Source organism: Simochromis diagramma, unplaced genomic scaffold, assembly GCF_900408965.1.
Source record: "Simochromis diagramma unplaced genomic scaffold, fSimDia1.1 OVJJ01000304.1, whole genome shotgun sequence".
Lineage (NCBI taxonomy): Eukaryota > Metazoa > Chordata > Actinopteri > Cichliformes > Cichlidae > Simochromis > Simochromis diagramma.
In genome coordinates this window covers 13299940-13317438 of record NW_024387030.1, presented here as the reverse complement: position 1 = coordinate 13317438, position 17499 = coordinate 13299940, and the positions used below count along the sequence as shown (strand labels likewise).

At 39.9% G+C, this 17499-nt stretch overlaps 1 protein-coding gene across 1 annotated transcript in view; it reads left to right on the top strand.

Annotated features, from left to right (window-relative positions):
* Window positions 1-17139, top strand: part of tdrd9 (tudor domain containing 9) — a 38553-nt gene extending 21414 nt beyond the window's left edge. The window contains exons 15-35 of the mRNA XM_040041296.1: window positions 4452-4614; window positions 4743-4806; window positions 5219-5282; window positions 5375-5419; window positions 6617-6670; window positions 7082-7198; window positions 7343-7450; window positions 9151-9251; window positions 9416-9586; window positions 10244-10355; window positions 10464-10679; window positions 12346-12435; window positions 12522-12779; window positions 13076-13243; window positions 13782-13852; window positions 13953-14062; window positions 14575-14671; window positions 14751-14889; window positions 15383-15501; window positions 16840-16912; window positions 17014-17139. Coding sequence (XP_039897230.1) covers window positions 4452-4614; window positions 4743-4806; window positions 5219-5282; window positions 5375-5419; window positions 6617-6670; window positions 7082-7198; window positions 7343-7450; window positions 9151-9251; window positions 9416-9586; window positions 10244-10355; window positions 10464-10679; window positions 12346-12435; window positions 12522-12779; window positions 13076-13243; window positions 13782-13852; window positions 13953-14062; window positions 14575-14671; window positions 14751-14889; window positions 15383-15501; window positions 16840-16912; window positions 17014-17112 — 2439 coding nt within the window. The 3' untranslated portion in view covers window positions 17113-17139. The remainder of the gene's footprint in view (window positions 1-4451; window positions 4615-4742; window positions 4807-5218; window positions 5283-5374; window positions 5420-6616; window positions 6671-7081; window positions 7199-7342; window positions 7451-9150; window positions 9252-9415; window positions 9587-10243; window positions 10356-10463; window positions 10680-12345; window positions 12436-12521; window positions 12780-13075; window positions 13244-13781; window positions 13853-13952; window positions 14063-14574; window positions 14672-14750; window positions 14890-15382; window positions 15502-16839; window positions 16913-17013) is intronic.
* The last annotated feature ends 360 nt before the right edge of the window (window positions 17140-17499 follow it).

The window sequence follows — 17499 nt, the reverse complement described above, 5'->3', positions numbered from 1 at the left end:
TTTGGTGTCACGGTTCGATATTTTTTCGATACAAAAAAATGTTCATGCCTTTTTAATTTGTCATTTATTAAAATTATAAATATATATTTTAACTCAAAAGTACAGTTTTTAAATTTAACCCTAACCCTTGTGCGTGTTTTTTATTTTGACAGCGAATGCGCACCTGCGGACCACTTATGTGCAGCCCTGGTTATTTAGCTCATCATATTGCAGCCACAGAAATTCTTTTGTCCATGAAACCATAAAGCTGCACTTTCTTTTTGCCTTATAGTCTGATTTGTCATAACTTCTCCGTTTTGTGGTAAGCTTTTCTTTGGCTGTCACTTCTTCACCCTGACCTGTCTTATTTGGCTCAGCAGAACTGAAATGCTTTTACACGCTCACTCACATAAGCTCAGCGATTCTCTGCGCGATCAACCTCTCACATGTTTAAGCTTGCTGCGGGAGATTTCACTTGTCATGTTTGCATAGTAAGCTAACGATTAATAAGACGATGTCAGAGGAATTGGTGCACAAATTATCATCACTCACAGATCAGTGCTGTCGCTCTCTATACACAGTTCGCACGATTGCAAAGTGAAAGCAAAAAAACAAGCGCAAATTCAAACGCGACTTCAATATGTCACATATTGACAGTGGCTCACCGATGCCAATGACATAATTACCCAGCTACATTTCTGAAAGAATGCAAAAGCATTGACATATATTTTTCCTACAATAGCCCGACGGGCAGGGCAGAGATAGATTTTGGTAGCCCGACTGAAAAAATCGCTAGCCCCGGGACGTCGGGCTAGCGATATTGCAAGCCCTGTATCTGATTGAGGAATCACTCATCTTTGGAAAAGAGAGTTTATTACAGAGAAATGTCTCTTTCCAAAATAAAAGCTATACTATCCGCTTCTTCTGGGCTATATTCTCAGCAGCATAAGGAGAATCATGTGCTAACAGCTGTCTAAATGACTCGGCTAAAGTTAGTAGCATGCTTGCTTGTTTTTGTCTGCTTCCACTTGTCTTTGCACTAGGATGATGTCGGCGTAAATGTGCAGTCATATTCGTTGTGTTCGCACTAGTGCTTTCAGGTTAATCTCGTTGAAATGACCTTAACGCCACAACACGGCAAATCTCCGTTAACGAGCTACCGCCGATCGCTCCGTGCATGGGGCTAGACGGCCAACACGTTAACGAGCTAACTGCGCTAACACACTAGTTCACACCAATGTAATTGAGCATTGCGTGGCACATCCAACATACTGTTTTACTTTAGTCCATGACTCGCTTACCTTCAGGGTCATACGTCACATGAAAACCAAAATAATTCCAAACGCCAGATCTGAATGAGGTTCAATTTGCCTGTTGCAAGTAGAGCTTAACTTCTGTCTCGCTAGCTTGCCCTGCGCTCTTCCTTCTGACTATGCTGTCTGTGTTGAGCGCTCAGTGGATCTGCGCTCGACAGTGCAGCCTAGGCGGAGTAGTCGAACACAGATTCACTGAGCGCTCAACACAGACAGCATCGTCAGAAGGAAAGTTGATAAAATAAATTACAAATGTTGTATTGTTCGATACATATGCGTACCGAACCGAAAGCACTGTATCGAACGGTTCAATATCGATACGAATATGCACCCCTAATATATATATAAATATATACACACACACACACACACACACACACACACACACACACACACATATATATATATATCTATAGATAGATAGAGATATATATGTGTATGTACAGGGAGTGCAGAATTATTAGGCAAATGAGTATTTTGTCCACATCATCCTCTTCATGCATGTTGTCTTACTCCAAGCTGTATAGGCTCGAAAGCCTACTACCAATTAAGCATATTAGGTGATGTGCATCTCTGTAATGAGAAGGGGTGTGGTCTAATGACATCAACACCCTATATCAGGTGTGCATAATTATTAGGCAACGTCCTTTCCTTTGGCAAAATGGGTCAAAAGGAGGACTTGACAGGCTCAGAAAAGTCAAAAATAGTGAGATATCTTGCAGAGGGATGCAGCAGTCTCAAAATTGCAAAGCTTCTGAAGCGTGATCATCGAACAATCAAGCGTTTCATTCAAAATAGTCAACAGGGTCGCAAGAAGCGTGTGGAAAAACCAAGGCGCAAAATAACTGCCCATGAACTGAGAAAAGTCAAGCGTGCAGCTGCCAAGATGCCACTTGCCACCAGTTTGGCCATATTTCAGAGCTGCAACATCACTGGAGTGCCCAAAAGCACAAGGTGTGCAATACTCAGAGACATGGCCAAGGTAAGAAAGGCTGAAAGACGACCACCACTGAACAAGACACACAAGCTGAAACGTCAAGACTGGGCCAAGAAATATCTCGAGACTGGTTTTTCTAAGGTTTTATGGACTGATGAAATGAGAGTGAGTCTTGATGGGCCAGATGGATGGGCCCGTGGCTGGATTGGTAAAGGGCAGAGAGCTCCAGTCCGACTCAGACGCCAGCAAGGTGGAGGTGGAGTACTGGTTTGGGCTGGTATCATCAAAGATGAGCTTGTGGGGCCTTTTCGGGTTGAGGATGGAGTCAAGCTCAACTCCCAGTCCTACTGCCAGTTTCTGGAAGACACCTTCTTCAAGCAGTGGTACAGGAAGAAGTCTGCATCCTTCAAGAAAAACATGATTTTCATGCAGGACAATGCTCCATCACACGCGTCCAAGTACTCCACAGCGTGGCTGGCAAGAAAGGGTATAAAAGAAGAAAAACTAATGACATGGCCTCCTTGTTCACCTGATCTGAACCCCATTGAGAACCTGTGGTCCATCATCAAATGTGAGATTTACAAGGAGGGAAAACAGTACACCTCTCTGAACAGTGTCTGGGAGGCTGTGGTTGCTGCTGCACGCAATGTTGATGGTGAACAGATCAAAACACTGACAGAATCCATGGATGGCAGGCTTTTGAGTGTCCTTGCAAAGAAAGGTGGCTATATTGGTCGCTGATTTGTTTTTGTTTTGTTTTTGAATGTCAGAAATGTATATTTGTGAATGTGGAGATGTTATATTGGTTTCACTGGTGAAAATAAATAATTGAAATGGGTATATATTTGTTTTTTGTTAAGTTGCCTAATAATTATGCACAGTAATAGTCACCTGCACACACAGATATCCCCCTAAAATAGCTAAAACTAAAACAACTAAAACTACTTCCAAAAACATTCAGCTTTGATATTAATGAGTTTTTTTGGGTTCATTGAGAACATGGTTGTTGTTCAATAATAACATTATTCCTCAAAAATACAACTTGCCTAATAATTCTGCACTCCCTGTATGTATATACTAGGGGTGCAACGATACACAAAATTCACGGTTCGGTTCGATACTTTGGTGTCACCGTTCAATATTTTTTTCGATTAAAAAAAAAATGTTCATGCCTTTTTAATTTATCATTTATTAAAATTATAAATATATATTTTAACTCAAACGTACAGTTTTTAAATGTAATGTTGCTGAAACAACAAAGGGATAAAATAATAAATCTATCTGATGGAGAAATCACTCATCTTTGGAAAAGAGAGTTTGTTACAGAGAAATGGCTCTTTCCAAAATTAAAAGCTATACTATACGCTTCTTCTGGGGTATATTCTCAGCAGCATATTAAACATATCAGGTCCCCATAAGGAGAATCATGTGCTAACGGCTGTCTAAATGACTCGGGTAAAGTTTGCAGCACGCGTGCTTGTTGTTTTTGTCTGCTTCCACTTGTCTTTGCACTAGGATGATGTCGGCGTAAATGTGCAGTCATATTAATTTTGTTCCCACTAGTGCTGTCAGCGTTAATCTGAAATGACGTTAACGCCACAACACGGCAAATCTCCGTTAACGTGCTACCACGGATCGCCCCGTGCGTGGGGCCAGACGGCGTCAACACGTTAACGAGCTAACTGTGCTAACGCACTAGTTCCCACCCATGTAATTGAGCATTGCGTGACACATCCAACATACTGTTTTACTTTTGTCCATGACGCGCTTACCTTCAGGGTCATACGTCACATGAAGACCAAAATAATTCCAAACGCCAGATCTGAATGAGGGTGGGGGAGGTTCAATTTGCCATGTTGCAACGAGCTTAGCTTCTGTCTTGCTAACTTGCGCTACGCTCAGTGGATCTGTGCTAGACAGTGCAGCCAAGCGGAGTAGTCGAACGCAGATCCACTGAGCTCTCAACACAGACAGCATCGTCAGAAGAAAAGTTGATAAAATAAATTTAAAATGTTGTATTGTTCGATACATATGCGTACCGAACCGAACGCACTGTATCGAACGGTTCAATATCGATACGAATATCGTTGCACCCCTAGTGTGTGTGTGTGTGTGTGTGTGTGTGTGTGTGTGTGTGTATACACATATGTTAAAGCTAAAATGTTATGAGTTTAGAAGTTCATTAGTTGTGTGCATAGAGTATGCTGTCTGTCACACTGCAGATGGGTGCGCTGTCTGTGAAAAGTGAAAGCAGAGGTCAAAATGAAGATGGTGAGCTGACGTTCCTGGGCCGAGTGCTGGCTCACTTGCCTTTAGACCTGTACCTGGGGAAGATGATTGTCCTGGGCCACGTCTTTGGTTGCCTGGATGAGTGCCTCATCATTGGTTAGTCTATCATGGTACTTGGTGGTATCTGTTGTGTACGGCATGTTTTCTAGAGACATAGCTTTACAGCCTAAATGTGTAACATGTTTTTCGGAATACTTTTGCACAACATACTCTCTCATTCTCAGCTGCCTCTCACTCTCTGAAGAGCTTCTTTGCGATACCGTCCATGCAGCAGATTGCTGGCCATAGGTGAGTCCGATCCAGCAGGTGCACTGATTTACAGACTCATGATGTCACATTAGATTTTGTGTACCAACACTGTGGCTGCATTTCATGCATTACGTAGTAAAGTAACTTGATTTAAACTAGAGCTTTTGACGCACCTTTACATGTTTAGTGCAGCGTAATATCTGATGCATTCAGAAAAATGCTCACAGTCCAGCAAAAATGAAAAAGTATGAAAAAATAATGTCACATCACGCCACTGTTCACCTCCAGTTTGGGATTTTTTTAGTTTAGATCGTCAGTAATTTTTCTTCCAGTGTATACTTATATTGGTCACGTGTCTAATTGTAACATGTTTACATTAGAATCAGGTCAAAAGCAGATATGGGTTGTGTGTTTTGTAATTATTATTTTTTTGTATCATGTGTAACTCCAGGAGCAAGCTGGCTTTTACCCGTGGCACACCAAGTGATTCCATAGCTTTCCTAAATGCCTTCAAGGTAAAGAATTTTTTACATATCTCCAGCAGGTTTTGATTTTGAGTGGATTTTCATGTGTGGTTGCTCTATTCTCTCTCGTTTCTTTATGTTAGGCATGGCACTCAGCCAAGAAGAAAGGACAGCTGAGGCACCCAAAGGTATACTATGAATTAAATTACTCTAACCTTCAGCGATGTGAGCCACCCTACCAGGATAATGACCCCAAACACACCAGAAAGCTTTGTACAAACTACTTACCAATGAAAGAAGATCAATAAGTGCTGATTGTCACTCACTTCAACTCACAGTCAGACCTGCTCGAGACGTTTTCTGACATCATAAAGCCTCTTAGGAGGCAAACTATACCAAGAGATTCTGAAAGAATAGAAGTAGTGTAATTGTTTCAGCAATTCACTTTTTCACTCAGACAATTAAAAGGGTATTATTAGAGCTAATGGAGATATTACTACAGTATTTGAAACAAAGAAAATGTACAACTATCTTCCTTCCTGGTTTCAGGATTTTGGATCCTGTGGCAAGTGATTTTCCAAGGCTAATTCTCTATAAAATATAGACAATAATAGGTGCTGGTGCCATTGCTGTTATCAGTTTTTAAGGCAACAAATCACATTAAATGGGTAGCCAAAAAATGGAGGACCAGCTTCTTCTGACCATGTCTCTCCAACCTGACTATCCATGTCAGCGTCACAGGGATTAAAGTCTAGGAATAAGAAATAGGGAATAAATAGGAAAGGGGCAAGGATAGTCTATCATACAACACTGATCAGATTGGTGATATGTTGTCTAGATGATGTTGCCATAGAAACAAAACCCACGCACTATGTGGGAGGGCTTTTTATGAACCATCCCCATCAACCTGCCAGCACTTTGTGTGTTCGTACAGCAATTGTCTCTAGTAAAAAAGTTATTCACCTGGTGACTTTTGAGGTCTATTTTTTGGATCATTATCCTGCTGTAGAACCATCTTCTTTACAGTTTAACTTCTAGCTGACTCTGTGAAGTTGTCACTCAAAACAAGATTTTTCCTGTGTTTTTGCAATATATTCTGTGCCCTGTTTTTCATGTCAAAGACCTCACATAACAGTTCTTAGTAGCTGCTGTTATTGTTGTTATAGCCTGGTTGTTGTTTGCTGAGGCCAGAAAGATCTAGGTATTATAGAAATGATCAGGGTACCTACTTAGAATTTTTAGCCTCCCATAAAAGTGTTGAGGTTTTCAAATTCTAAGAGTGAATTAAACTTAACACAACATTATAACAATGTTTTTGGTTTTTTTGTCTGTTTGTTTTGTGTTTTTGGCAAAAATTAAATGTATTTGCTGCCTTTTCTTCTTAGGATGAACTGGACTGGGGAAAGGAGAACTTCATTCAGATCAAGAGGATCAGAGAGGTACAGAGATCAAAGTCGCATGTGTTCAGAGAATAACATTTCAGGAGAAGGCGTGACCTGAGTGCATTAAATAGCAGGCGTTAAGTGATAATTGCGGTGTATTTTAAGCTGATACAAACTTGGCACAGAAAGTAAGCAAATGAGCCACAGTTTCAGGGGAAATTAACAGGCTTTCCAACAGTGTCGCCAGGAAGCTTTGTTACAACAAAGCAATAAACAACAAAACACAAATTGCCTTACTTTTTGCGCTAAGTTAATTTAAATTTGATTCCTTTTGTGAGGTCATGGGTAACCCCGTGATGTCTTTTGCAAATTAGGTATTAAAATTTATAGTCCTTACAATGTTTTCTAGCTGTTGAACATGCAGTTTAAAGAAAGTATAAATACTTGCTTACTGAAATTGCTGACCAGGTTGCAGAGCTGTATGAGGAGCTGAAGAAGCGTGTGTCCCAATTCAACATGAAAATAGCAGAGGAAAGCCAGTTCTCAGACTACACCAGTGCACGCAAGCAGGCATTCATTCTTCAGGTTAGTCTTTGCTGAAAACTGTGGGATGTTTATAAATTGTCTTAAACATCATAGTGTGACAATGTAAGGAGCTTTGGGGTTTTTTGCATGTCTGAGTATATTTGACTGTCAGTTTGATGTAAATTGTGACTCACTGCTTCTTAGGTGGTCATTGCTGGTGCGTACTACCCAAACTACTTCCTCCAGGTGGATATAGATGAAGCCCTGGCTTCCAGAGAGCTGAGTGGCTTCAACCCCAGAACGACAGTGATGGTATTATTACCTCATCTACAGCTTGGCTCAGCTACACTTTACTTCATGTTAACATAGCACATTATGTTATTAACATAACAAGAATTATTTATAAACTTGTTAATAAGCAATTGGTTGTTGTTATCATTATTAGACTTCATGTACAATTCAAGCTGGCTGATGATTTACCTAAAACAGGCTTTACTTTTCTCGTAAATGTCTAAGAACGACAAATTTATCTCACTCACTCCCTTTTCGCATCTTGCTTGCATGTCCTTAAAGTTTTTAAAGATGTTTGTTGGACAGTTTTTAATTAAAAGTGCATAAAGTATTTATCTATCCATCCATCCATCGATTTCTTCCACTTATCCAATTAAATTGTCTTAAATACAGATCAAGTGATCTTGTTTGTAGTCGCGTCTCCACAAAAATTTGTAGCCAATAGTGTCTCTGTGTTTGCCTGCTCTACACATTTATATTTGCTTGTCTAGCTGGAATCTGAAGCCAATTTTGCTGCTTTTGCAACAGACCAAGCTCCATTCCATACTTGAATTCACAAATTGGCCATAATGCTCTCAAAAGCATTAAAAATATTCTGTAAGCATCATTTCCTGGCTTCTACCTCTGACCACCAGAGTTGATTGTGCCCACTCAAAACAGTGTTTGTTCTTTAGGATGTTTCAAAAGCTGCCAAGAAGCAGCCCTCAACTCATTCCCTTTTTTAAAAGAAAGATATGTATATATAGTCCAACCACTGAGACACAAAGTTGGATCATTTTTAAATTTTCTTAATAAAAGGCACCACACAGACTGAACGCTCTGCTTCTGAAATGCTCCAAGTGTGATTTTAAACTGTGTGAAGGATAATACAAAGCTGCTTTAACCTCCTGAAACCCGACCTCTTTCATGGCATGCATTTACAATTTCTCTTTGGTGTCTGGGCTGATTGGGACCTGATGAATGTAAAAAAGAAAAGAAAAAGAATGACCTGATTTTTGTTTCTGAGAAAAATTAGATCCACATAAGAGTACATTTGTTTTAATTTTGATAGAACAGTGGCAGCATAATGTCCTCGTAAGTGGATATCAGGCCCATGTAGGCCCAAATTTAGTATTTTGGTCTAGACAACCCAAAATGTGATGTTCAAATATGTGGACACCAGGTCCTAGGAGGTTAAAGATAGACCCTGTGTATGCGTCGGGTATGATGATGTCGATGAAGGAGGCTGCAACATGCTAGCCATCCTACTTTCTAATCGAGAGAAATGGAAGGATACAAGTGTAATGACAGATGAGTTGGAAATTCTGTACGGTTAAAATTGGAGTGTACAAGTTATTACAAAGTAAGATACAGTAACTCAAAGGTGTTTACATTTCACAGGTAGTGAGCAGCTGAGCATAACCAGAATAATCCTTTTTTTATCACTCTAATAATCACCCAAATTTTTAAAATCAAAATTATTTTATTCCGTTTGACCTGAAACTATCAACTGAGCCCAGGTTCATTAGGAAAATAATCACAAAGTGAAGAAATAAGGGCCGCTTCACCACAAACTTAGAAGAGGTTGTCACTGCTGCTAGCCTTTAGAAAGGTTTAAGGCAATTAAGCATTCACTTTTCGGACCCAGACTTTTTATTTCTGTCCAAATTATAATTTGGTTTATAGGCAATTAAATTGTCAGTTTTGTTTTTCTAATTGTATCATCAAACTGTTGTTTTTAGTTGAGGAACCTTCCACCGTACAGTTTCCTGTATTACAAGCAGCTGCAGTGCCTGTTCCGCCTCTGTGGACAGGTCAAAGCCATTTCCTTTGATAGCTCCAGGTACTAGAGGCTACTGTGGCAAGTCAAACATCATCACTCAGTACTTTGTCTGCTTGAACCTTTGTGCACTTAGTTTTAATCTCACTTTGTGTGTGTGTGTGTGTGTGTGTGTGTGTGTGTGTGTGTGTGTGTGTGTGTGTGTGTGTGTGTGTGTGTGCACTCAGAGCATATGTGGAGTTCTACAGGACATCCCAGGACTCTGGTGTGCTACCTGAAGTGTCTCTTGCCCTCCTGCTGGCCCATCAGAGCCCTGCAATGGAGCTGTCAGTCTACCCCATTGAACAAATAGAAAACTGTGCTGGGAACAGACACATAACTCACATGAAATATTCACGGTACGTCGAGTTTCGCATATTTCAGATGCCAAATGTAGTTGTCTCTCTGAGAAAAATCTAAGTCATGAGCTGAAATCTTGAACGTGTTCGGCAAGGACAAAATGTCATCTTAACCACTAAGTTGTGGCTGTGTCTGTCATTTGAGGACTCAGTGTTTTTGGCAAATCTAACCCCTACATAACAGGCTGCAGTGGTCAGTGCCTTGGCCCTAAACCTTAATGTAATCTGACATCCTAGCACTCTGCATGCCTCTTGCCAGCAATCATTGGACTCAGAGTGGAGGTTTTAGGCAAAACAGTGCCAGCTTCTTCCTTCCCCTGCTGGGCTGTAGGGTGACACATTTATTTAATTGTAAGAATGCTGACATATTTTGATAAAATACAGTTTTAGCTTCTCCTCATAATTTGTGTTTTTTTTTTCCATAAAATATAATGTTCAGCTGTTGTTATTGCTGGTAAATTCTGAATAAAATTGTACGTTTGCTTGTTCTTAAAATGTTTTATTTTGGTGAACACATAGCAGACATCTGTTTACTCTTTAAAATGAGATGCTGACTCAGTTTAACTCATCACAGTAAAACGGCTATAAGTACACACATGCCAGTGTGTAGTCAGTGGTGACAGCGAAGCATCACCTAAAATCTCTGTTTCTGTGCAGCGTGAATGTTGACTTCCAGAGCCAGTCTGTCTGCCCAGTGGGAGTGGTCAGCAGCACCATCGACCCCGCCAAGCTACCCCCCAATCGCTTGTTTGTGGTGAACATCACAAAAGTTAGTCTTCTATTCTGTTTTTATTTCCCCTACTAAATACCCGACTTTCTTTATTTGAATAAATATTATGAATATTAATGGATGTATCGTCTCTGAAATCTGCTGTAGGTGGTGGAGGTTGGTCATTTCTGGGGGTTCCAAGCAGATGAAGCCAGCTTGGGAAAACAGCGCCAAATGACAGCAGATATTAACACATGCACGCTGCGTCCTTTAACTGTGTCGCTCTACCCCAACCTGCTGTGCCTGGCTCCCTACTCTGAGTTCAATGAGCAGAACATGTACTACCGTGCCAAGATCCTACACATGCGTGGCAACACAGTGGAGGTAAATATTACTTACACTCTGCAGCCTGCTGCTCAAAATTTAGGACACCCGTTTATTTTCTCTGTAACTTTTCTCTGCAAGTTTTACTTCTATTTTTCTATCTTTTTTACTTGTGATTAGCCTGTCGTAGTTAGGATTCTGTACCTTTTTAAAGTCCAGACAGAAGTTCACCCATGAAGATGGCATTTGACAATCTCCCCAGTACCCTTAATGATGAGTTTTGAAACCTCAGTGTATATGTTTGACCATTAGATCAGGTCACAGTTTTTTACAAGGGTGAGCTGTGTAGGCTGAGATCACCCTCACTGACTTCTGATGCACACTCAAGCAGGCATCCGAGGGGAAAGAGTTGAGCTTATTGGTTTGAAGGTCTAGCTGTAATTTTTCCAGTGGGCTGATGTTGTGAATGCTAAAAAACAAAACAAAACATTGTACTTTACACCATCTGAGTTCACTGAATTTGTAATGGCTCTGCCTTTTTGTGTTCCCACTAGTGCTGTCGGCGTTAATTTCGTTAAAATGACATTAACGCCACAACACGGCAAATCTCCATTAACGAGTTACCGTGGATCGCCCCGTGCATGGGGCTGGACGGCGTTAACAGGCTAACTGCTCTAATGCACTAGTTCCCACCAATTGAGCTTTGCGTGGCACATCCGACATACTGTTTTACTTTTGTACATGACGCGCTTACCATCAGGGTCATACGTCACATGAAAACCAAGATAGTTTCAAACGCCAGATCTGAATGAGGGTGGGGGAGGTTCAATTTCAGGTAGTGTTGAGGCAGTTGCTATGTTGCAACGAGCTTAGCTTCTGTCTTGCTAACTTGTGCTGCGCTCAGTGGATCTGCGCTCGACAGTGCAGCCTAGGCGGAGTCGTCGAGCGCAGATCCACTGAGCGCTCAACACAGACAGCATCGTCAGAAGGAAAGTTGATAAAATAAATAAAAAATGTTGTATTGTTCGATACATATGCGTACCGAACCGAAAGCACTGTATCGAACGGTTCAATACCGATACGAGTATCGTTGCACCCCTAGTGTGTGTGTGTGTGTGTGTGTGTGTGTGTATGTATATATATATATATATATATATATATATATATATATATATATATATATATATATATATATATATATATATATATATATACATATATATATATATATATATATATATATATATACATATATATATATATATATATATATATGTATATATATATATATATATATATATATATATGTGTATGTATATATATATATATATATATATATATATATATATATATATATATATATATAAGCGGAAGCGGAGCGCTGGCTATATATAATATATCACTATATATATATCCACACACACACACCAACATATAAAAATCTTTAAATGTAAGGGCCTAAATGTTAGAGTTTTAGAAGTGAGATATATATATATGTGTGTGTGTGTGTGTGTCTCAGAAAAAAATGTAAATGTTGTTTATTTGTAATTTTTTATTAAGAACTGCAACTTGCTCAACTTGAAATCTTCAAATAGATCTGGGTCCTGGTATTTCAGTGCTTCATGAAATTGGATGTAGTTCCTCCTTGGTCTCTAAAACCAGATAACATTTTTTGAACATGGTAATTTTTGCAAATTTATCACCCAGGCGTCTCATCTTTCTGCAGGTCTTCTTTTTGGACTATGGCAACAATGAGATCGTTTCCTGCAGCAGCCTCAGAGAGCTGCCGTCTGATCTGCTGTCTCATCCTTTCCAGGTAGCAACATCATAAATGCCACAATCAGTCAGCAGATAAAATGCACACCAGATTAATAGTAATAGATAAACTGCTTATCATATCAGGCTCAGGAGTTCCAGGTCACTGGTATGCGTCCTTCAAATCAGTCCATCATTCTGGGGAACCAGTGGAGCAGCCGCGCCCGCAACCGCTTCATCAATCTAGTGAAGGGCCAATCTCTCATCGTGTCCCTGTACTCCATCCTCTATGGTGTGATGCGTGTGGATCTGCTCATCCACTCTGAGACAGCGAACACCAGCGTGGTAGACTTGCTGGTGGAAGGAGGACATGCTGTGAAGGCTGAAGAGAGCTTTGACTCCAAGGTGACACAATAAGCAGAAAGAAATACTAGTTCTCTTAGCAGCTTAAGATGAAGTTATTTCAGTTTTTTAAACTGAACTTAAAACAAAACTTGTATTGAAAAAATACTTTAGCTAATTGAAGTAAAAATGAAAGCTAGAATTTTAAAGACCAACTATTTGAGATGTCTGGCCTCAGGTGTGCTGCATGTGCTGCAGGCAGACTGAGATGCATTGAGACAAAAAGTTCTGTATGAATAGATCTGAAGCATTTTGTGCTTTTCTCAGTCAAAGTATTGAATGTTTTTGTGCTCTTGCAGCAAAACCATGAGGTGCTGATGTCTCTGTACAAGGACATGGAGGAAGGTACATATGTGCCCAACTCTGTAAGCAACACCTGGAGCAACCGCAAAAAAGAGGAGAAGGAGCTCATCGACAGCCTGCTTACCCACTTTTCCAAGCAACCCCAGTCCTATTCCAGGACAAAAGTACGAAACAATCCAGGCAAAGTTTTGCACATTTTGATGCTTCTAAGAAGGAATCAGAAAATATGTTACAGCATGTTTAGTAAACAGGGCTTTAACAATTCTGAAACCAAGACTAAAAATGGAATACAAATGCCCCAAAAGTAGTTAATTGTCACCTTCGTGTTCCTGTGATGCCTGTGCAGTGCTGGTAATTCCTCATGAAAGCATCCTAGTCTAGTAAAACTAGAATGGTTGAAGATCTTCAAGGTTTTGAGTGAATTGTTAGAAAGACAATATCTATAGCTAATGGTGGGTTTTGAATAACACTGAGTCTTTGGTGTTGAATGTGTGATGGATGCCACCGCCTTTTTTACCGTTTGCTGCTGTCAGTTTATCCAGAAGAGGGAGCCATTTCAGTGGCTCAGCTCATGTGTTTGTGTTCATTCAGAGGCACACCCATTCAATGTGACAGCCAGAACAGTGACGACACAGTTTTGCATCACTGTGATCAGTGAATGCATCATGTTATGTCTGATTGCTATTCCCTCTGACACTGCAGGTTCGTCTGCATGGACCAACCAGTCCTCATATGATGAGCTTCCACAGCTTGAGGAGCAACACGCTCTACAAGTAAGCACTACAGAGATTTAAAAAACAAAACAAAACAAGAATATGTACCTACAACCACCCTCCCTCTGCCTCAGCTGATGATCACTGTATCCTCCTGTAGGACTGTATGTATAGAGAAGAACAGCATCAACTCCTTGGCTCTGAATGAAAACCCACATTGCAAACATCAGAAGATGCTGGTGGCTGGGACTGTGTCAGTCAGCTCCACAGGTACCAGATAAACAAAATATCACAAGGGTAGTGTCCTCCTAGTCCTGTTCCCAAGACTATAAATTGGGGAGTTGCATCAAGAAGCTTGAGCTCTAAATTCAGCTTTAATCATAATATTTGTGACTTTGAAATATAAGCAAGGCAGAATATTAAATTTACACAGAAAGGATGACATAACGAGGTGGTTCAAATGCAGAGGCGCTTTAATGGTAAAAGCACCATCACCTCTAGAGTTCAACCTCGACTTTGGAACAGCCAAAAGCATCTGAGGCTGTAATTTGACTCAAAAATTCAGTATTTCTGTTTTGGGCCCTGGTCTCCTTTAGAGGTGATCAATAAAATAATGCACTAAAAGCATTTTGAGCTAGCTGAAGGTGACAGACTAACTTTTTATTTTTACCAAAAACAAAGCCATAGATGACTTTTTCCAGGTCAGATTATGAGAGCATTGTTTTGATCTTGGCAATGGGTCTTATCTTATGTAGAGCTTTAAGGGTGTGTTTGTGTTGCAGGTACCCGTATTCTGCTGAAAGACACCTCCATTTTGCCAGACATCCCTGGACTGCCTGCACTTGTAATGATGCTCTTCACTCCCATCATGGAGCTACGGTTGGTTAAATGTGCATTACCGCTGCACATATATGTACAGAAACTCACATTCTTATTTACCTAACATATTTATTTTTAGCACTGATGAAGAGAGAACCTGCTACACTGGGGCACTCTGTGGCTTAGGCTTCAACAGTCAGAAACAGGAGGCCATCCTGCCTGAACATGACATCGAACTGTCCTTTGATGTGAAGATTGATGTTGACGACATCACTGAGGTAAATTTAACCTCAGAGACCGTTGTGTAAAATCATCAAAACAGCCACTCAAAGGATTCTGAATAGAAATCTTTGTGCATGTTTGAATAGTCAGTGTCATTTAGGAAGGTTTCTACATGGCAGGCATAATAAGAGTTTTTCAGTTCTCCAAATATTAAGAACGGCTTGCTGTGTGTGCTTCGGTGTTGGGGAAATTTTAGTATTTTATTAATCTGGTAACACTAACCATTATGTGTAAGTATGTGTGCACTTTACTCATGCAGTTTGCTAACATTTGCTAATACATTAGCTCTCCACCCTTTCATCCAAATGTGATCCAGATGTGGTCATTTCTGTCATTAGTGCTAATGTTGAAGCTTGAAAATAGAGTTCTAAACTACTTTTTATACAGTTTGTAGCTATGCTTTGTGATACTGGCAGTGGTGTGTGTGGATGGTAGTACTTCACTTGTTTGTTTAAATGATGTGGCACCTGATTGATTCTTTGTTTTCAGATAAATGCTCTACGAATGACTATAAACCACCTCGTGTGCGAAGGCCCCACTGGCACTCTGCATCTGGGGACTGACAGGATCAGCCAGCTGCAGGAGGACTGTCGGGACCGCCTCATCAGGTCTGATATAGATACATACTGGGGTTGTTCCTGGCTCAGGTCTTTGAGGGGTCAACATGCACAATTGAGGTGTGTATATATATATATATATATATATATATATATACACACACACAATTACCCACTCGCCCTGTGGGTGCTCTTTATCCTCAAAGCTTCATCAAATAACGCAAAAGCCAGATCAGCTAAAATGAGAAAGTATGACAGTTACCTCGAGTTTGACTTCATCAAGAATGACGATGGAAAACCCAAATGTGTTGTGTGTCTTCAAGTGATAGCAAATCAAGCAATTAAGCCAGCTAAGCTATAGCGGCATCACATAAAAAATTATCCAGAGTTTAAAGATAAAACAAAGTAATTTTTTTTCAGTGAAAAGGTGTGGATAACATGCGTCAGAAAAAAATTAATGGTGAACCTGATAACAACTTCAGAAAAAGTTCAGTGTGCCTCAGTGCACATTTGGTTTCAGATGACAGGGTGGCATCCCAAACTGGCTCCTGAGGGTATGCAAATATTGCTCCCCTTTCCTGCCACTTACCTCTGTAAATCATCATTTTCAACTTTGACTGTGAAGTACAGAGCTCGTTTATAAGTGGAAGATGATCTTCGAGTCTGTTTGTTATCCATCCTTACAAGAATAGAGAAACTGTGTAGTGAGAGACGCGCTCATCCTTCTCACTGAGTTAGGGAATAATTGTTGTTGATGACTGGATTGACTGTGTGAAATAAAGCCAGATAAGGCAAAATTGCTAGATTTTTCATTTTTCTGCAAATAATTTTAATAAGGGCAATATGTTCATTGTGTTAAAATTTAACCAATTAAATAGTCTTTAAACTGCTCATGAAACAAAATGGGTTCATTTAAATTGTTCCAGTGTTTTCACTGTTTATTTTTTTTTGAAAGCTTTCAGATTTATTTAAAAAAAAAATGCTCTGAGTTTAAATACATCTTGAATTTGCCCGGAGTTTAAAAGTGTTCACGTTTATTTAAATTTTGTTTTGTTTATTTTCTATGAAGTTCATAGCTCTTTGAAACAGATTGAGTATTTATATTGAAAAATTTAAAATATAAATTATTCCTACATAATCTAGGAGTACAAAAGGCAGTCTATGAGCATGGGGATTAGAAGGGGGTACTTGGAACAATTTTACCCCTGTAAGGGGTCCCTGGCCCCCAAAAATTTGACAACCCCTGCTCTACCAGAGGACTAGGAGCTTTTTCCTGATGGTCTTTCTTTAGGGAAGGCCAAAATGTCTTTGGTGGACAACAAAAATTGTTTTTTTGAAAAAACAGTAAAAATGCTGAATTTTTAAGTTATTACTGTTTTTATTGTGCAGACTGTTCACGAAGTCTCCGCCAAGGGAAGCCATTGCTCCCCAGTTGTTTGAAAAACTGGGAAAATGGAACCAGGTAATGAGCAGATCAGTGCACTTTTATTTATTCATTTGATCATCTGCTCTGCTTAGGCACATTTAGGTCCTTGTGCTTTAAAATATGTATTTATCCTGCAGGTGGATCCTTCTCTGAGGATGGACATCGTGGAGCCGAGAGGTGGAAACGCCAGAGCCGTTCTCTACCAGCTACACCCTGTAACTGTGCTCAACAACTAAAAATGATTGTTTAAGTATTTAGAAATTGTTTAAATGTTGCATTGTGATTTGGTTAACTTCAATTTTACTTTAACTGTTGTTCGGAGGAGGGGTTTTTTTTTTTTTCCCCCCACACAAGTGTCAAGTCCAATTTTTGTTGTAGCTTTCATCCTAACAGGAAAATCCTCCTTCCTTTCTTCATTTACGGTTACTTAGACACTTCCTGTTTAACTCGGTGGCTGCTGAAGTTCATTGATAAGATTCAGCCTCTTTGCCTTGTTGTGTTTCTGCAGTTGGTCATTAAAAATAGTTGTCTGCAACAGATGAAGCTTGTCAGTCTTCTGATTGTGACTCAAGAGTGAAGTTAAATTTGTCAGCACACACACCTGTCTCCTACTATTAGAGGTG